The sequence below is a fragment of the Miniopterus schreibersii genome (genome assembly GCF_964146895.1).
Source record: "Miniopterus schreibersii genome assembly, chromosome: 2".
Taxonomy (NCBI): domain Eukaryota; kingdom Metazoa; phylum Chordata; class Mammalia; order Chiroptera; family Miniopteridae; genus Miniopterus; species Miniopterus schreibersii.
In genome coordinates this window covers 139,533,433-139,549,740 of record NC_138102.1, presented here as the reverse complement: position 1 = coordinate 139,549,740, position 16,308 = coordinate 139,533,433, and the positions used below count along the sequence as shown (strand labels likewise).

The 16,308-nt window shown below is 40.1% G+C and overlaps 1 protein-coding gene across 5 annotated transcripts in view; it reads right to left on the bottom strand.

Moving 5' to 3' along the window:
• Positions 1 to 1,013: 1,013 nt before the first annotated feature.
• The window catches only part of CBX5 (chromobox 5), a 38,202-nt gene continuing 22,907 nt past the window's right edge, over positions 1,014 to 16,308 (bottom strand). For 4 of the 5 annotated variants that reach the window (XM_081127095.1, XM_081127097.1, XM_081127096.1 and 1 more), the window contains 3 exons: positions 15,731 to 15,917; positions 11,764 to 11,864; positions 1,014 to 9,345 (listed from right to left, as the gene is read on the bottom strand). In XM_081127095.1, the coding sequence (XP_080983221.1) occupies positions 9,195 to 9,345; positions 11,764 to 11,864; positions 15,731 to 15,917 (439 nt within the window). In that variant the 3' untranslated portion in view covers positions 1,014 to 9,194. The remainder of the gene's footprint in view (positions 9,346 to 11,763; positions 11,865 to 15,730; positions 15,918 to 16,308) is intronic. The other variant, XR_013998108.1, reaches the window with a different exon arrangement.

The following is a 16,308-nucleotide window of genomic DNA, read 5'->3' as shown; positions in this document are numbered from 1 at the left end:
CACAGTTGTTTAGGAGTGGCAGTGCGGGTGTCAAAATCCTAGTCATCAGATGGGCCCTAGAGACGAAGTGGTGTTGTGAGAGAACTAGAAAGAGATGGAAAGGGAAGGGGGCAAGCAGTCCCAGGCTTTGGAGTTAGGACATAAATAATGTCCAGAAGGGTCTGGCTCTGAAGTGGACCAAATGGCTCTCCTATCCCATGTTTATGGGTTCATGGACCATTAAACCAGCCAATCTACAGATGTCTTCATAAGACTTTACAAGATTAGACTGAGGAGACCCTATAACTCAGCAGCAAGAAGGGAACAAGAGAAGGGAGAATTAGGTGAGAGATGGTGGAAATGAGAGGGCTCAGTCTTCAGAGGAGACACATCTCAGGGGGAAGATGTCTGGGTTCTAGGATCTTTATTTTCCTCACTTCTCAGTCTTCTGTTTCTGCCCATCTCCATTAGAGTCACAACTGCACCAGGCTTATATTACCCAATAAATTCTTGATTATCTACATACTTTTTCCCTCCTAACCCACCCCCATGTTCCTGACCTACAATCACTTGGTCCTCAGAAAAGACAGTTTCTTTGGTATTTATGAAGCAAATCAGAAAGATAATAAAAGTTATGTACATATTGGGATTTTCAAACCTGATTTAGATTGTCAATATGGTTTTCTACAAATTCTAACAACCAGGAGCTGACTCTCTTAGGAGTCCTGGATTCCTGAAGGGTAATGTTTATTCTCTGAGCCATTGGGAGCAGAGACAAGAACACCAGGAATGCATACAACTTGAATTGGTTAAGGCCCAAGGAAGGAACATGATGCACATTTATTCCCTCAAGCTTGCGCCACCCTGTGGCTATTTGCAGAAAGTCAGAGACCGACAATCTTTAGGAAAAAGCTCTTCTCCAAAACTCACTGCTCTTTCAGAAAGACATGTGTGACTACTGGCTGACATTCCAGGACCCAAATTAAGGAACAGGTGTAAGACCCAGATCTCTAAACCACCACTCAGGATCCATATTTGAAAAGCAACCATTTTATTAGAATCAATACAAGAGTATGAAAAGAGGGAAAAGAGGGTGGAAGAGGGGGAGAGAATGAGGTCTGCATTGGATGTCAGTTGTGGAAACACATAAATTGCCTACTTTGGAACATTTACATTTAAAAGGTGAACATATATATATATCACTTATCCTAAAAAAAAATTAAAAATCAAAAGCAGACATGTTTGGCGAAAATAAAACCAAGAAACCACCAATACTCCCCCACAAACCAAAAAGTCCATAGAGAATTCAATTTCCCATTTTCTATTCAGAAATCTGGCTACAAAGTATGATTTGCTTTGCTACTCAGGATGGTACCCAGCCTCAAGTCTCTTAGATCCCATCTTGTGGGAAGGCTGTGGGCCACAGGCGAGTCAACTCCTGGCTACTTGGCAGGATGTCGGACAGTGCTCTCTCCATCCTCCAGAACGCCACAGAACCACCTGGTGTCGCCAGTGGTGGGCGCACAGAGGAGCAGAGTCCACAAAACATGGAGAACCAGAATGTGACTGCAGCAGGAGGCCAGGACCTTGTGCTTTTTCATGGGTTACACATCTAAGGCCAAGGAGAGGGAAAGGAGAAAGAGCCCTATTGGGAAAAGGAGCTGGGTGAGCCCCTCAACTGAGATGGACAGTAAGGCTCTTGAGCCCACACCTGGGCAAATAGAAATAGTGTCCGAAGTTTCCCCAATCTGGAGGAAAAAAAGGTCAGTCAGGTTCACGCTGTGGACACTGCAAGTTGACAGATGCTAAATGCAGTGAATTGGATGAAGCTTTAACAAATATGAATGCCTGCCCAGCTAGACGTGGCTCAGCAGTTGAGCATCGACCTAGGATCCAGGAGATCTAGGATCCAGGAGATCGAGGTTTGATTCCTGGTCAGGGCACATGCCCAGGTTGCAGGCTCAATCCGGTCAGGGGCGTGCAGGAGGCAACCAATCAAAGAGGACTCTCTCATCATTGATGTTTCTATCTCTCTCTCTCCCTTCCTATCTCTGAAATCAATAAAGATATAGTAAAAAAAAAAAAAAATATCAATGCCTAATTCTGAGTATTAAACATACCTCTAGAAAAAAATTTCCAATGTGGCTTTTTTTGGTGGGGACTGGAGAAAGTGGCTGTTTCTGAGACCAGCTGGTTCCTGTGGGGAGGTGGAGGCTTGGGTACAGATATCACAAAGGGCTGCAGTGTCCCAGTTGTCTGTGGGTCAGTTTGGGGAGTGATAAGCAATGATACAAATCAAACCCAATGTCTCTGCTTTGCTTCTGAGACAGCCTGAGTCTGTTCCAAGTCCATGGAGCATGGGACCTTAATTCCCAACCTGCAGAGAGAAACAAGCAGTAGTATCCCTGCCTCATGATTCCCTAATCCAATGCTCTTGGGTTTGAAATAGCCTCTCTTTGTGGATGCGAGATGTAGAAAATACTATGTGCCTTCCCCCAAAACATCCTAAATCTGGATTATTAAGTCTCCAACATTCACAAAAACACTGTCAACATCTGTACTAGCAGCTTTGATGAGGGGTGGGGGGACAGAAAACTTTCTGAGGTCACTAAGTAGTTCCAACCTTGGGACAGCTCAGTGAGGACTAAAGCCTGTGTCAGGCCTGGATTTCAACTCAAAGCATCCTCCAGCAAGGACCCTCAAGTATTCTATCAACTCTGATTTACAATGCCTCACAACACCCCTGTGAGGTAGGTCAGTATTATTACCCCCATTTGACAGATGGGGAACTGAGGCATTGAAAGGAGTGACTTGCCCAAGGTCAGCCATTATGAATCAGTTGAGGAGGTTGGCACATAGCATCCACTCAATTCTTATTCCACCCCCTAGAACATCTGACTTCTTAGAGAGCACTTGGGAGCAAAAGGAAGCGGGTAAGTACACATCACTCTGCAAAGCAGATAAATGCAATCAACCCACAAGTATTAACTGAGGGCTATTACTATGCAAGAAACTTTGGAGAAACACACTTCTTCTGAAAGCCATCTGTTGATGGATGTTTTGAAAATGAAACTACATTTTAAATAGTAAGGTGAAGGCCTAAGTCACACTGATTTCCCAAAGTTCTGTACTGAGTAACCCAAATTCCTAAAATTCAGAATGAAGCAAGACCACACTCAACTAGGAAGATAAGAACCACTTTCCCAGTAGTGGTCTTGGTAGTGCTCTAGCTACAAGGTTGGTGGGGAAAGGCCAGCAATAGTAGTGACAACAGCAACATCCTCTACAGGCTAAACTGGGGGCATAGGAATCCCAGCACCACCAATCACCCTCCTGCAGCTTTTGGTCCCTCCCCACAATTCCTAGAGGACAGCATCTTACCAAACTTGCTGGACTCAGCTCAACTTCTGGAGATGTAGCATCTTCATAAACAGCTCAGGATTAAGGATATCCTTAATTAAGGTGACCCCCCCCCCCTTCATTTTAGAGAGGGGATAAAGCATTCTCTACAACTAGTCTTAAGACTCTTGCAATATTCTTTCCTCCTGCCAGAGGCATAGCCCTTTAACAAAAGAAAGGCAAAACAAAAATACACCCCCCCCCCCCGCATTTACAGTGGATTCTGGCAGAAATCACTATGACCCTTATCCTAAACTAGAGAGAGAGAGTGTGTCTGTATGTGGTGGGGGAGGAGAGACCAAATCTACAGCCTGCCTTGGTTTAGAATCAAATACTAAAGCCATACCTCCTCGCAACAGCCAGAGCTGCAGGACTCTACATACACCAAAAGCTTAAAGAATGATTTATCAACACACACAGTATATATTCACCAGGGATACTCTATTTCCAGAAAGGACCAACCATTCCAAGACCTAAAATATAAACCTTTTTTCATTGATTGCTGATCACACCAAACAAGTCCAAATGATAAAGTTCAAAACTGATTAAAGTGGCAACGACAGTTCAGGTTCAGTCTGTGTTTGGAACTCCTCAAAGTGTGACAAACTGGCCACTGGGGCCTGGATCAACTGTGAGGATCACACATGCCAACGCCAGGGGATATACACACACACACAAAAACACAGAATGACAAGATTAAAAGTTCATTGCATTCAATTTGACCTAATTTCTTGATAATAGTTTCCTATTAGATTTTCTGATTAATACTGATGGCTCTTACCTAGGCTGTGATAATTAGGTTTTGATCTATTGTGACATTAATGATCACAATCAGTTGACTTTGAAATTGTCTTAATTAATGGCTCTTCCCTTGTACGCTGCCTCCAGTGCACTTGTGTGCACCCCCCCAACTTTATTTTAACTCCTTCTCTTACTGAACTCAGAGAATCACTTTCTTCCCATAAACCAAGATTTTAAACTGTTTCTCTGACAGAGAAACAATATGATAGGTGAAATGAGGATCAGGATGAAAAGGCAAGAGAACACACTGTCAATGAATAGGAAAAAGTCCATCTTAAAAAACAGCCAAAGTCAAGCAAGTTAGAAGCAATGACAAGTTGAAGTAACTCTAGAAAGACAAGATGAGGTAGTTTAAAATTCAAGAGATCCGGAGCAAGCAAAAAAGAAAGGAGAATTGTTTTTATGAAGCTTTCCAAAAAACCTTCACACTTTAATTTTCCAGAATTATTCTAATTCTTGGGAATTCTGACTTCCAACAGTAGTCAACTCTCAACTGTCCAGGCAGAGGAAAGCATATTTTTCTTGTGGTCAGAACTAAATCTTAAGGTCAGCCTGTTACTCAGTAAGGCTAGGCCTCACCCTAAACTGATTAAATTTAAAATTCCAGGGTATGTATATTTGTGGGAGGGTTTCCACATAATTCTCTGCTTAGAAATCACCACCTTGCAGTGTTGAATAAAACTACACTGCCCAGAGTAGATGCCCAGGTGTTAACAGATGTGCCTCAGGCCTCCTTTTTAGCAAATCTCTTGTCATTGCAAAATATGTCTGTTTTAGGCTTAAAGCCAGCCTCATGTTAATTCCTCTGAAAGAGATGAGAAAAATGAAAAAGGTGTGAACTCTGATAAAATGTCCATAAATGTTACAGACCCAAAATAACTTAACAATACATAACTGGATCTGCAACACAGTTAATACTTTTCACAAGGATTAACTATACCATTAGATACTTTGACAAAGAGCCTAAAATACGGACTGAAATCTGGGGTTCTCAATCCCCACTCACCTGTTGTTCTCTCTAATAGCAGCATTTCTAACCAACCTTCAGTTTTTATTTTCTGGAATAAAACAAGCCCTTGTTGTGGCCTATGTATGACCAGTTAACTCAGTTCATCCAAGGTCACAGAAAAAAGTCCACACATCAATCGTTTAGCTCCTACTTTAGGGCCACAAACTGTAACAACAGTTGTCTCTGCCCCCAAATAAGAAATGTGTATTCATTTAAAGCATTTATTACACTGCTATTAATAGTCATTTTACCCCACACCAGTACTGATAGTTCTTTGAAGTCAGGGACTGCATCTTGTTGAGCTTTATATCTGCTGGACCGAAAAGTGTTGAATGAATGTTGATATACACTAATGTGGCTCAATACAAATCTACCACTATTAATTGGGTATGGGGGGGTTACCCAATTCTTAGCATATGCTCTTGGATGCAAGGCTGGTAAAGTCTCTATTTTTGGAAACATAACTTTGACAATTAGTGGTAAAGCCAACATGAAACTGGAATATACTGGGTCCAGACCCTTCCTTTCTCCACCTCGCTAAAGGTATGATTGCTTGGTGGTACGATTACAAAGGTACAGAACGCAACACTATAATTTTTTCTCTAAAAATCTAAACCAAAAGGATGGAGTCATGGGTGCAAAATAAGCTTTTCCTTTAACCTGATTTGTAAAAAACAATTTTTACATTTTAAATCTAATGACATAACCCTTTCTGGGGTTCTCAAGTCACTGCAAAGTAGTATTTTAGGCCCTTGATTTCAAACCCTAAGGGCAAAGACAATCACTCTCCAACCCAAACACAGATCTCTCTGTACTTTAGGTGGGCTGACCTAAACACAGATTCAACAAAATTGTAAGATCCCAAGCACCTCTTCCAAGGTCCTATGATTTGGGCCTAAATATAAAGTAAATGGATGGCAGGGTGGCTACAGAACAGGAATATAAAGTTAAGAATAACTGCCAACCTATGGGAACAGGCTTTTCATGAAAAACAGAAACACAGAGATATGACTGGGGGGACAGCCAAGGACCACCTAGACTTTTGAGTGTTGAGAGCAGCACAGGTCCAAATGTTCCCTTGGGCAGACAAAAACTGACTGCCAGAGGAAAAATGATATGGCTCTCTCTAGGTTAAAAATGGGTGCTTCCATTAGGGCTGATGTTCCTAACAGCTGACCTTAACGTGAGGGTATCAGTCCCGTCCAGGGCTCAGAAAAGTGGCTACATTGACATTGGTAGACTCTGCTGGGCAAAGCTCTACTACATTCTGTGAAAGGAAGATCCTTGAATGCTGATTACTAAAGAAATTATTAGAAAGATGTTTTGAAAGAACAACACAGAAAAGTATACTGAGGGCCTTGGCTACTAACTCTTCTGAGAGGAGAAACCCCATGAAAACAAGTTTCCTTTTTGAGGTTACAATTCTCCAACGGCCAGGACAGCCACTCAGCATTAACGAAAGCTTGAGGCATAGGGACGCATCTGGTTTCATTTCTGCTGAGGGCTGAAATCAGTTTTGGCTTCAGGCTCCCTACATTCCTATAGGAGAGAATAAAAGTTGTTTTGGTGGCACTTAGTACAAGACCTTGATACGATAAACTGTGGACAGAAAATGATGAAGAGTAAAGTGATGAACAGCTAATACTGGCATTGTTAAAAGAAAATCAGATTTTGCTGAATATCTTAAATATTACTTATAACCCTGGCAACCACATGCCCCAGGTTTCTCAGAATCACTCTCCGTACAAAAAAATGTCCAAATGCTAGATTTTGGTTTTCAAAATATGGTTGCTGTATTTTACATGCCCACTGTTCCTGGGAGACACATGGCTACATGTAGACACATGGCTACATGGGTAAGTGGCCATTTTTTCCAGCTGCACATTGAGACTCAGATCACTTCTTCAGGGGCTCTGGCCTATTTTTGTTGTCGTATTCTTGACTACCCTAATTGATATCCTTGATTACCTGTATGACAAATCTATTTCCTGACCATCCTTTCTTTTAGACGCCCATCAGATTAGTAGTAAAAACTGTTAATTACTTAGCATTTGATCTAGGTCTTTAATTCCTTCAGAGAGTAAAGGAAGATGAAGATAAACCCCCTACCTACTTGAGGTATGGGTTATGAGTTCTTACCTAATCACATTACCATTCAGAAGGATTTTCCTGGATGACTTAAACCAAAATCTTCATTGCTCCAATCTGTCATGTCACTGCATCAACAGCTGTCTTTTCAACTGTGCAGTATAACTTTTGACATAATTTATAGAAGCACACAGAATTCAATCAGTAGCTGAGCAGGGAAGCAATGTTAACAAATGCTATGAATGGGTATATGATTTGCATATTATTCAGCTCACCTGTGGACTAGAGCAACCTAGTCATTCCCCTCATTACTCAAAATAATCTAGAAATGGTTGAATGCTCCTGTGAGCTATGTTTTAAAAATCAAAGCAACGACAAAAACCACCTTTATGATGGTGAACTCTAGAGTTAAGGCTATTTCAAGCACTTATTCTTACTCCCTCAGCTTTGGGCTAGGACAAGGATGCTCGAAACCCTGCTACTGCCTTACTTTTTGGATTGATTTTCTAGCGCCCCACCCCCCCAAGAAAAAAAGAGTGAAGGGAAATAGGGCATTTCTTAGGAGACAGACAGGATACCAGAAAAATAAACTCTCAATATAATGGCAAAACAGGAGGAAGCTAAAAGGGAAATGCTTTGCTGAGTAAGGAAAGATGGTTGTGTCAACATGCTAATGCCAGGGCCTGCCACCCTTGAGGTGATAGTCTTCCATGGAAATGCATTTTTAAAAAGAAGATACAAAGAGTTTTAGGATGGAAAAACAAAAGCATTAATACTTTGGGGACTCTTGACAAATCCAGGAGTCAACAAAGCAAGATATTTATGACTATAAACTCTATGAATATTTAAAACTAATAGTGTGGCCAATGGCTCCCCTCCAAGAATTCCTCACTGAAAATAATGGCATAGAGGGGAAACTTGTGTCCACTGAGAAGTGAGGGTCAGTTTTGAAGCCTCTTTGGTTAACAGGAATGCTTTGGGAGGCCATGAAGTTGGCAGGGTTGGAGGGTGCCTAGCACCTTGGCACAAGCAAGCACCCAGCAGTCATTCGCACCTACATAAATATATAGTCCAAATGTGAGGGATGGAAGGAAATAACATATATATACCATAGGTGATAACAACAATTGTATCCTACCCCATCATTTTCATGTACTAACAGCTAAAAAGTTCCACAGTTAATAATCTTGTCACTTTATGACAGACTGCACCACCTTGCAGAAGCAAAAGCAGGGATTACTAAGAAACAAAGCCAAAAGTCCTGGGGCTAAAAGGAGTGCCTTGACAAATCTGAATGTAAAATTTCAAGTCCTCCAAGGATGGAGCTATTCTGGGAGAATGGGTGAGAATGAACAACAGAGGGTGGCCCAGAAGACCACACCAGGAACCCTGTATTCTCCTGGGTAGAGCTGGATGAGGTTGGGAAAGCCCCAACAGGTAGGCAGTTGCTATTGGCTTTCTAAAAAGATGGGCAATATCTTTTCCATCCCAACATCTCAAACAAAGGCTAGCTGGTCATCAACATGTTTTAAGAACCAAAACTCACCCTCATTGTAACAAAATCCCCCAGTCTAAAAGTGACCAACCCTGAAAAGATCAAGACTCTCAGATGATTAAAAAGTTAAAACTCATCTAGAGGTCACAGGGGAGCAGAAGAAAGAGATCAGGGCAAAGGAAAAAATTGTGGGAATTACACACAGTATGCAAATGCCCGGTCTTCACAGAAAGACAATTATCATGAATCAGACCACCAGTTATGTTACAAGAGAACCAATATCAACATTTCTCCTCTGGAGCACAGTGATAAGCACATTTTTTATGAATGTGTTTAGGATAGAAGGGGGTAGGTAGAAGGGAGAGGAGGCAGGGAGGTGAATGTATTATGTACAAAGAGAAATGACAGAGACCACCCCCTCCTTTAGCTCTTTGCTGTTTCTTTCTCTTTGTTTTCCGCATCCTCAGGATATGCATGCCACGTCAGTCTCTCTTCATAAAATGCTATCACAATCTGTGGACATTTTACATTAGCTTCTTTTGCAAGAACCAGGTCTGCTTCATCTGTGTCTTTCCTGGAGAGAAAGAATAGGAAGGAGACTTAAGAGGAGATGAAGAGTGAGAGACTGTGCAAATATAGGTTTCTGTCAATTTCTGGATTTAATTAATGTAATTTCCTCTTCATCCTGATTTCAAAGTGAGAAGAACCCTTCCAGTTCGGTATTTTCTTTTAAAAATTTTTATTGAATTTATTGGGATCCAGTTCAATATTTTCAGAGAAGTTTAAGTAAATGAATTAAATTACGTTAGTCCTCCCTTATCTGTGGGTTCGCTTTCTGCAGTTGGTTACCCAAGGCCAGCTGTGGTCCACAAATATTAAGTGAAAAATTCCAGCAATAGCCCAGCCGGTGTGGCTCAGCAGCTGAGCATCAACCTAGGATCCAGGAGATCATGGTTCAATTCCCAGTCAGGGCACATGCCTGGGTTTTGGGCTTGATCCCCAGCAGGGGTTGTGCAGGAGGCAGCCGATCAATGACTCTCTCTCATCATTGATGTTTCAACTCTCTCTCCCCCCTCCCTTCCTCTCTCTGAGATCAATAAAGACATTAAAAAAAAAAAAAAATTCCAGAAATAAACAATTCCCAAGTTTAAAACTGTGTGCTGTTCTGGGTAGCATGGTGAAATTTCATGCTGTCCTGCCTAGGATGTAAATCATCCCTTTGTCCAGAGTATCCAAGCTATATATAAAAATATTTTGAGAGAGAGACACATAAGTTTGATTACAGTATACTATTCTATTTTATCATTAGTTATTGTTGTTAATCTCTTACTGTGCCTAATTTATAAATTAAACTTTATCATAGGTATCTATGTATAGGAAAAATCACAGTACATATAGGTTCTGTACTATCAGCAGTTTTCAGGCATCCACTGGGCTGGGGGCGGGGGGGACAGGTTGGAATGTATCCACCACAGATAAGGGAGGATGACTGTATTACTAACTACTGTGTTAGTGAATATCATTTAATTACTATATCAGACAGAAACAGAAATCTTCACAGCTAGAATTTAGTTGGGAAACATAGCAGGTTTAATCAAAAGGCTGAAAATTATATTATATAAATTCTGCTCCCATAATTTTTATTTGTATGTGTGAGCCTGTGAACGAACGCACAATCAAACATACATTCATCCTTATTGATTATGCATAAATTGATCAATACAGTTTCTCAATCATAAGTGAAAGAGTCCTAACATCTGGTGCCCGTTTAAACATTCTTTATCCTTTTGGTCAGAACAGTGGATTGGAGCAATAAGAAAACAGAAATTTAAGTCAGAAACAGTAGTTATAAAAGGGAGAGTAGGAAAAATGTAAAATCTACTACTAAAATGAAATGTAGGAATTAGCTGCAAATTTCAATTATCCAAGTTACACAGGCTTTACTACAATGTATAACAAAAAATATAGCAAATTCCTTAACCAGGATTCCAAATCAAGGGGAAAAAAATTTAATCAAAATTCCACTGACATGTGAGCAAAGACAACTACCTCCTTGTCTAGAAAACTGAGATGTTTAATTCATGGAGGAAAGTATTGAGTGTGGGGGGGGACCCACAGCTTAGAGAAGATACTCAAATTTGGACTGTGGTGCAAAGAGCTAGTTAATATGCGACTATAAATCTTATGTAGCACATATGACTGAGTGGGAAAAATAGTCAATACAGCTCCTTACTTCTGAAAGAGTATAGTTATTCTTCAAAAATAGGCTTTTGGGTAATTTACCAGCAAAATTCTGATCAAATAAAATGTTAAACCTTTTGATTATACAATGTTTAAGGTAATTGGCTTCCTAAGTGGCACCAAAGCATGAACCCTCTATTTAGGGACCAAATTAAATCATAAGCGCAGAAGACTTGGATACAGGAGGCAGTGGGGGCCAGACCATAAATCACCCTGTCTTTTAGAAACCATATTGAGGAGAAGTAACTGTGCTTTCCTCTAAAAGCCATTCCCTCTACTGGATGAAATAACTTGTGCTTTGGCCAGTATTATTCGTAATGCTTTTTGCTCGATTATTTTTCTCTTTTAGACATTATTCAGTGGTCTTGGTCTTCAGTGATGGCAGAAAGCCCACTCAACTCCTATCCCGTGGCCACAAGCTCCTGGTCTGATGGCAAATGATTCAGAACTGTGTAAAAAATAATGGGTAGGTCATGTTTATGTTTCCAACCTCAAATCTACCCTTTCTGGTATGTGGGCTAATATAATATAATTTGGCTTAATACCAAAGCTTGAGAATGTTTTGAATTCTAGAATTCATTCCAAACCAAAATTCCCATTTAATACTGACAGTTGGTGTCAATTAGAGATCCTTGACAATCAACATTCTTGGTTGGGGAATACTCAGTCTTCCCTATCTATCTTCCATACAAATTCAAGTTACTGGTCAAAAAAACCCCACAATTGTAGAGTAAGACCCAATCGCTCTCACCATTTCATTAGGAACATTAAATCGCCACAGGAATCTGTTGCCCCAATGATCTTTTCTGGTTCCAGTCCTCTCTCAAAGCCCCGAGCAATATCATTGCTTTGCTATAAATAGAAGATGAAGAAAAGTTACAGCTTGGAGAGTTAAAAACCTCCCTATCTCTCAGCTTAACAAAGCACAACCTAATTTAATACCACCTGATACCATTTTTGTAATTAAATTCTTAAAATTCAATAAACACAATATTGGGTCACCCAGTGACAGTAATGCCAAAATATATTTTTGCAAGAAGATGCAGTTGTCCCTCCAGTAGTCGTTCAAGATTAAAAGTGGCCCCTAAAACTCTTAAATATCCCTTAAAATATCCTGGAGTCATCATCTGGGAACTCTTCTAATCCAATCTCATTAATGCTATAATGTGATTACCCCTAAACTGCTTGAGATGATAAGTCCATGTTTACCCAAACTGAACCCTTTTTCATATTATAAACTTCAAATATACCACACCTCTCCATCTTTATTTATTTTTTCATACTTTAGTTTACCTTAACACTGACCAGTATTTTTAATATTTCTTTTCACATAATCATCTATATTTATGAAAGAACAGAAGTAAGAATGATTCAAGGAAGTACCATAAAACAACAAATTTCTTTCAGAGCTCACATACTGTATTACCCATGCGTTTAGAGAGGAGGCCCTGGTCTGCGCCTATCTGCTCCTGATGTGGATGAGTCATTAGCATTAGAGAACAGAACTGGACAGTGCTTAAAAACAAACAAACAAACTGATTATTCTCTAGGGGAGTATTCAAATTTGGCTAGAATGCAATCATGCAGTCTAGATAAGGAGCACAGGGTCTGATTCAGGTGTGATGCCACTGGTGAGAATAAAATGGCAAAATTTTATATAAAGCAGGTAATTAAAAAAAAAAAATTTTATATTTTTTGGGGGGGGAGGGGGGAGAGAAACACTGATCGGCTGCCTCCTGCACATTCCCTGACCTGGGATCAAACCCACAACCTGGGTATGTGCCCTGAATGGGAATTGAACCTGACACTTTTTGGTGTGCAGGATGATGCTCCAACAGCAGCAGCCAGGGCACAAAGCAGGTAACTTAAAAAAACCTTATTATGGAAGATAAAGACTGTGCAAATGAACTAATATCTGATTTTCATAATAAAATCTCTTTGATCTGACATTCACCTTCCTTGCTCTCTTCTGAGACATACAAACATTCAGGGTCCAAGTGGTCCCCAAAGATACCAGAACCCACACTGGGAAGGAAATTCCATGCATGAATCAGGGGAGATACTGACTCAAAAACATAGCCTCTTTTGGGGGCTCTTAAGGGGAGGAGGTTCCCAGATGTGCACACAGCTGCTCACAGCTGGAATGCTGGCACATGAACTGAGTCGTAAATCATAGCTGGCGGCTGAAAACAGTTTGCCACATAGGGAGGGAAGAGAAGAAAAATGTTCAAGTTGCTGAATAGGAGACGAGGTGAGGAAAATGCAAAAATCATCACAGAGGCAGTAATCTTAAATCAGGCATAATGCCAACTAACAAATTTTTTCTGCAGTGGTTTAAAGAAAAGAAATGCAATCCCCTCCTGTACCTTTAAAACATACAATCACCTATCTTCCTAGCTGCCTAGCTGACAGCCACCAGCACTGTTGAGAATGCTGTCAGGGGCCCCAGATGAGCATTACAATGTAAGGGACGAGTGGGGGTTGTTTTCAAGGTCGGTAGCATCAGAACCTGGCCTAGGAACAAAACTCTGCATTGGCTGGTGGTTCTAAGCCAGACTGCTCCTTTTTAAAAAGACAGAAACCAGACCAGCCCACTCAAGGAAAGGTCCTAAGAGGCAGAGCAGCCGTGAGGGAACGGGAGCCCGAGACACATCTGAAGGACGCTACTGTGTTTGTACACAGGGGGTGAGGGGGTGAGGTGCAGGTATGGGGGATAAATGACCGCGGACGGGCCCGACTTGGGGCGGTGAACACACAGTCCTGGGCAGACGCTGTGCTGGAGAGCTGGGCACCGGGGCCTGTACAGTGTTGTGAACCGCTGCCGCACCAGCAATTCAATTTAAAAAACACGCGCAACAAGTAAACAAAGAAGAACTCTATCTTACAAAAAAAATAAAAATAAATAAAAATTAAAAAAAATAAAAAGACAGAAACCTAGGTAGAGGAAATACACACTATATGTCACAAATGGCTAGTTAGAAGTCTTATGCTGTGTTGTTTTTTGGTCTCTTTACTTAGCTGGAGAATTAATCAAATGACAAAAGCAGGACTACAAAGGACCAAAAAAATAAAAGATGTATTATAAAAGTGTACACCTGAAACATATATAATGTTATTAACCAATGTTACCCCAATAAATTTTAGAAAGGAAAAAGAATGACTCAAATCTTAGCTCCTTAGAGAAGGGAAGGCATTCTCAAATTCTTTATCGGCAGTTTACTGTAATGAGATAGTTTATCATAATGATATACATACCTTACCAGAATAGGGCAGTTTTAAAAATAAGGTAAAAAATAAAATTAACGAGGGAAACAAATAAGGAGACAGACACAAACCCAGAGTCCTTTTTCACTTGCAGCCTCTAATCTTTCACTTACATCAATCCTTTTGGGAAATCTGGTCTCCCATTTTCTCTCCTATGGAGACCAGGAATCACTTATATAAGTCTTTATAAAATACTGATGCCTAGATCCAACCCACAGAAATTTGAATTTAACTGGTTTGGTCTGGGGTACATCTTGGGCTCTGGAGGTTTTTAAAAGCAGCCCCCCATCCCACCCTTGTGGTTCTAAGTACAGCCAAAGCTGAGAACTAATGCTCTAGAAAGACAGGTATCCAAGTAGAATGAAGATAAATAGGGATGCTTATGACAGTGATGCTAGAAGATTCAGAAGCAGACTTATGCTTTTATTTTATTAAACTTTAAGGGTATGATACATCCTTCACCATAAAATGTTTCACAACCTTGAAATAAAGGAGTGGAAGCTGGAGGGGGGTGTATGTGTGTGCACAGATGGAAAAGATATAGATAAAAAAAGAGGTAATAACACTCCTTATGCTAGCTACTTGAGATCTAAAGCAACTGAATCAACCCAAAATTTCATAAAAAGACTTTCCAAAATGAACAATAAAAAGATTAAAAAAGATGAAACCTTGGCCATTGTGGTTCAGCTTGCTGGAGCATCATTGGTGCCCCAAAAGGTTGCAGGTTTGGTTCCCTGCATATACTTAGGTTGAAGGTTTGATCCCTGGCTCCAGTCAGGGTGCAGATGATCAATGTTTGTCTCTCACATCAATGCCTCTCTCTCCCCCTCCCCCCTTCACCTCTCTCTAAAAAAAAAAAAAAAAAAATCAATGAATTTTAGTCCTCAGGTGAGGATTAAAAAAAAAAAAAAGACGAAAATTAATTTCTAATGTAAAGTACATACAAATAAGATCAAAAGAGAATATACATGTCACTGAACTATACACTTTAAAATGGTTAATTGTATATGTGTGAATTTCATCTCAATGACAAAATTAAAGAATATAAAGGACTGAAAATAAGGGCTATCTTTGGACCAAAAGAAAAAAGGAAGTGGTAAACGTTTTAAAGCCCTTTTCTATTCTTAAAATTCACCAAAAACCCTTCTCTCTAAGACAGCTTAGCGTTCTTCTCTGGAGAAGACAGAGAGTGGCTGAATGTTTTGTCCAGATTTAATTTTGTCACCTTAATACAATTCAGTGTACATATATTACATTTCTCATTCAGCCAGGAGGGGGCGCTGTAGTTAATCAACATACCTCCCTGGAAGCTCTTTTGTTCAACAATTTTACCTTGCAGGTCATCCTTAGAACAGAAATAAACAAAATAAGGCTCTTTTTGAGGAGGGGGGAGAAGAGAGAGAGAGGGGGTGGCAAAAGAATAATTTGTGGGGAAAAGGGGAAAGCAAGCTTACCTCTCTCTTTTTTTTGGATTTGATATCATCAGCACTGTTTGAGAAACTGGATTTCCTCTTGTTAGTTTCTGACTTCTCCCTGGGTTTGTTATTTTCACCCTCCTTCATCTTCTTATACTTTTTCATGAACTCAGAAATTAGCTCAGGGCAGTCCAAATTTTTCTCAGGTTCCCAAGTATTGTGCTCCCTGGGCAAGAAGAACAGAGAAAAAAGGAAAAGAATTGGGGGGGGGGGCGGAATCCAAAGCCTTAGTTTAAAGAGGACAAGTAGGCAAAAGGGAAAGAAACCCTACCCTTAAAGGAGATAACAAATTTAATCCTAGGAATTTATCCAAGAAAAACAAACAAACAAACAAAAAGTATATATATATGTGTATATATATACACATAGATATCTCCACCAAAAAAACTTGTACACAATTATTTATAGCAGCATTTTAATAGCCAAAAGACAAAACAATTCAAATGTCCATGACCTGGTGAATAAACAAAATCTGATATATCTATATAATAAGACTACTTACTATTCAATAGCAAAAAGGAAGACAATACTAATTAATACATGCTACAACATGAAAG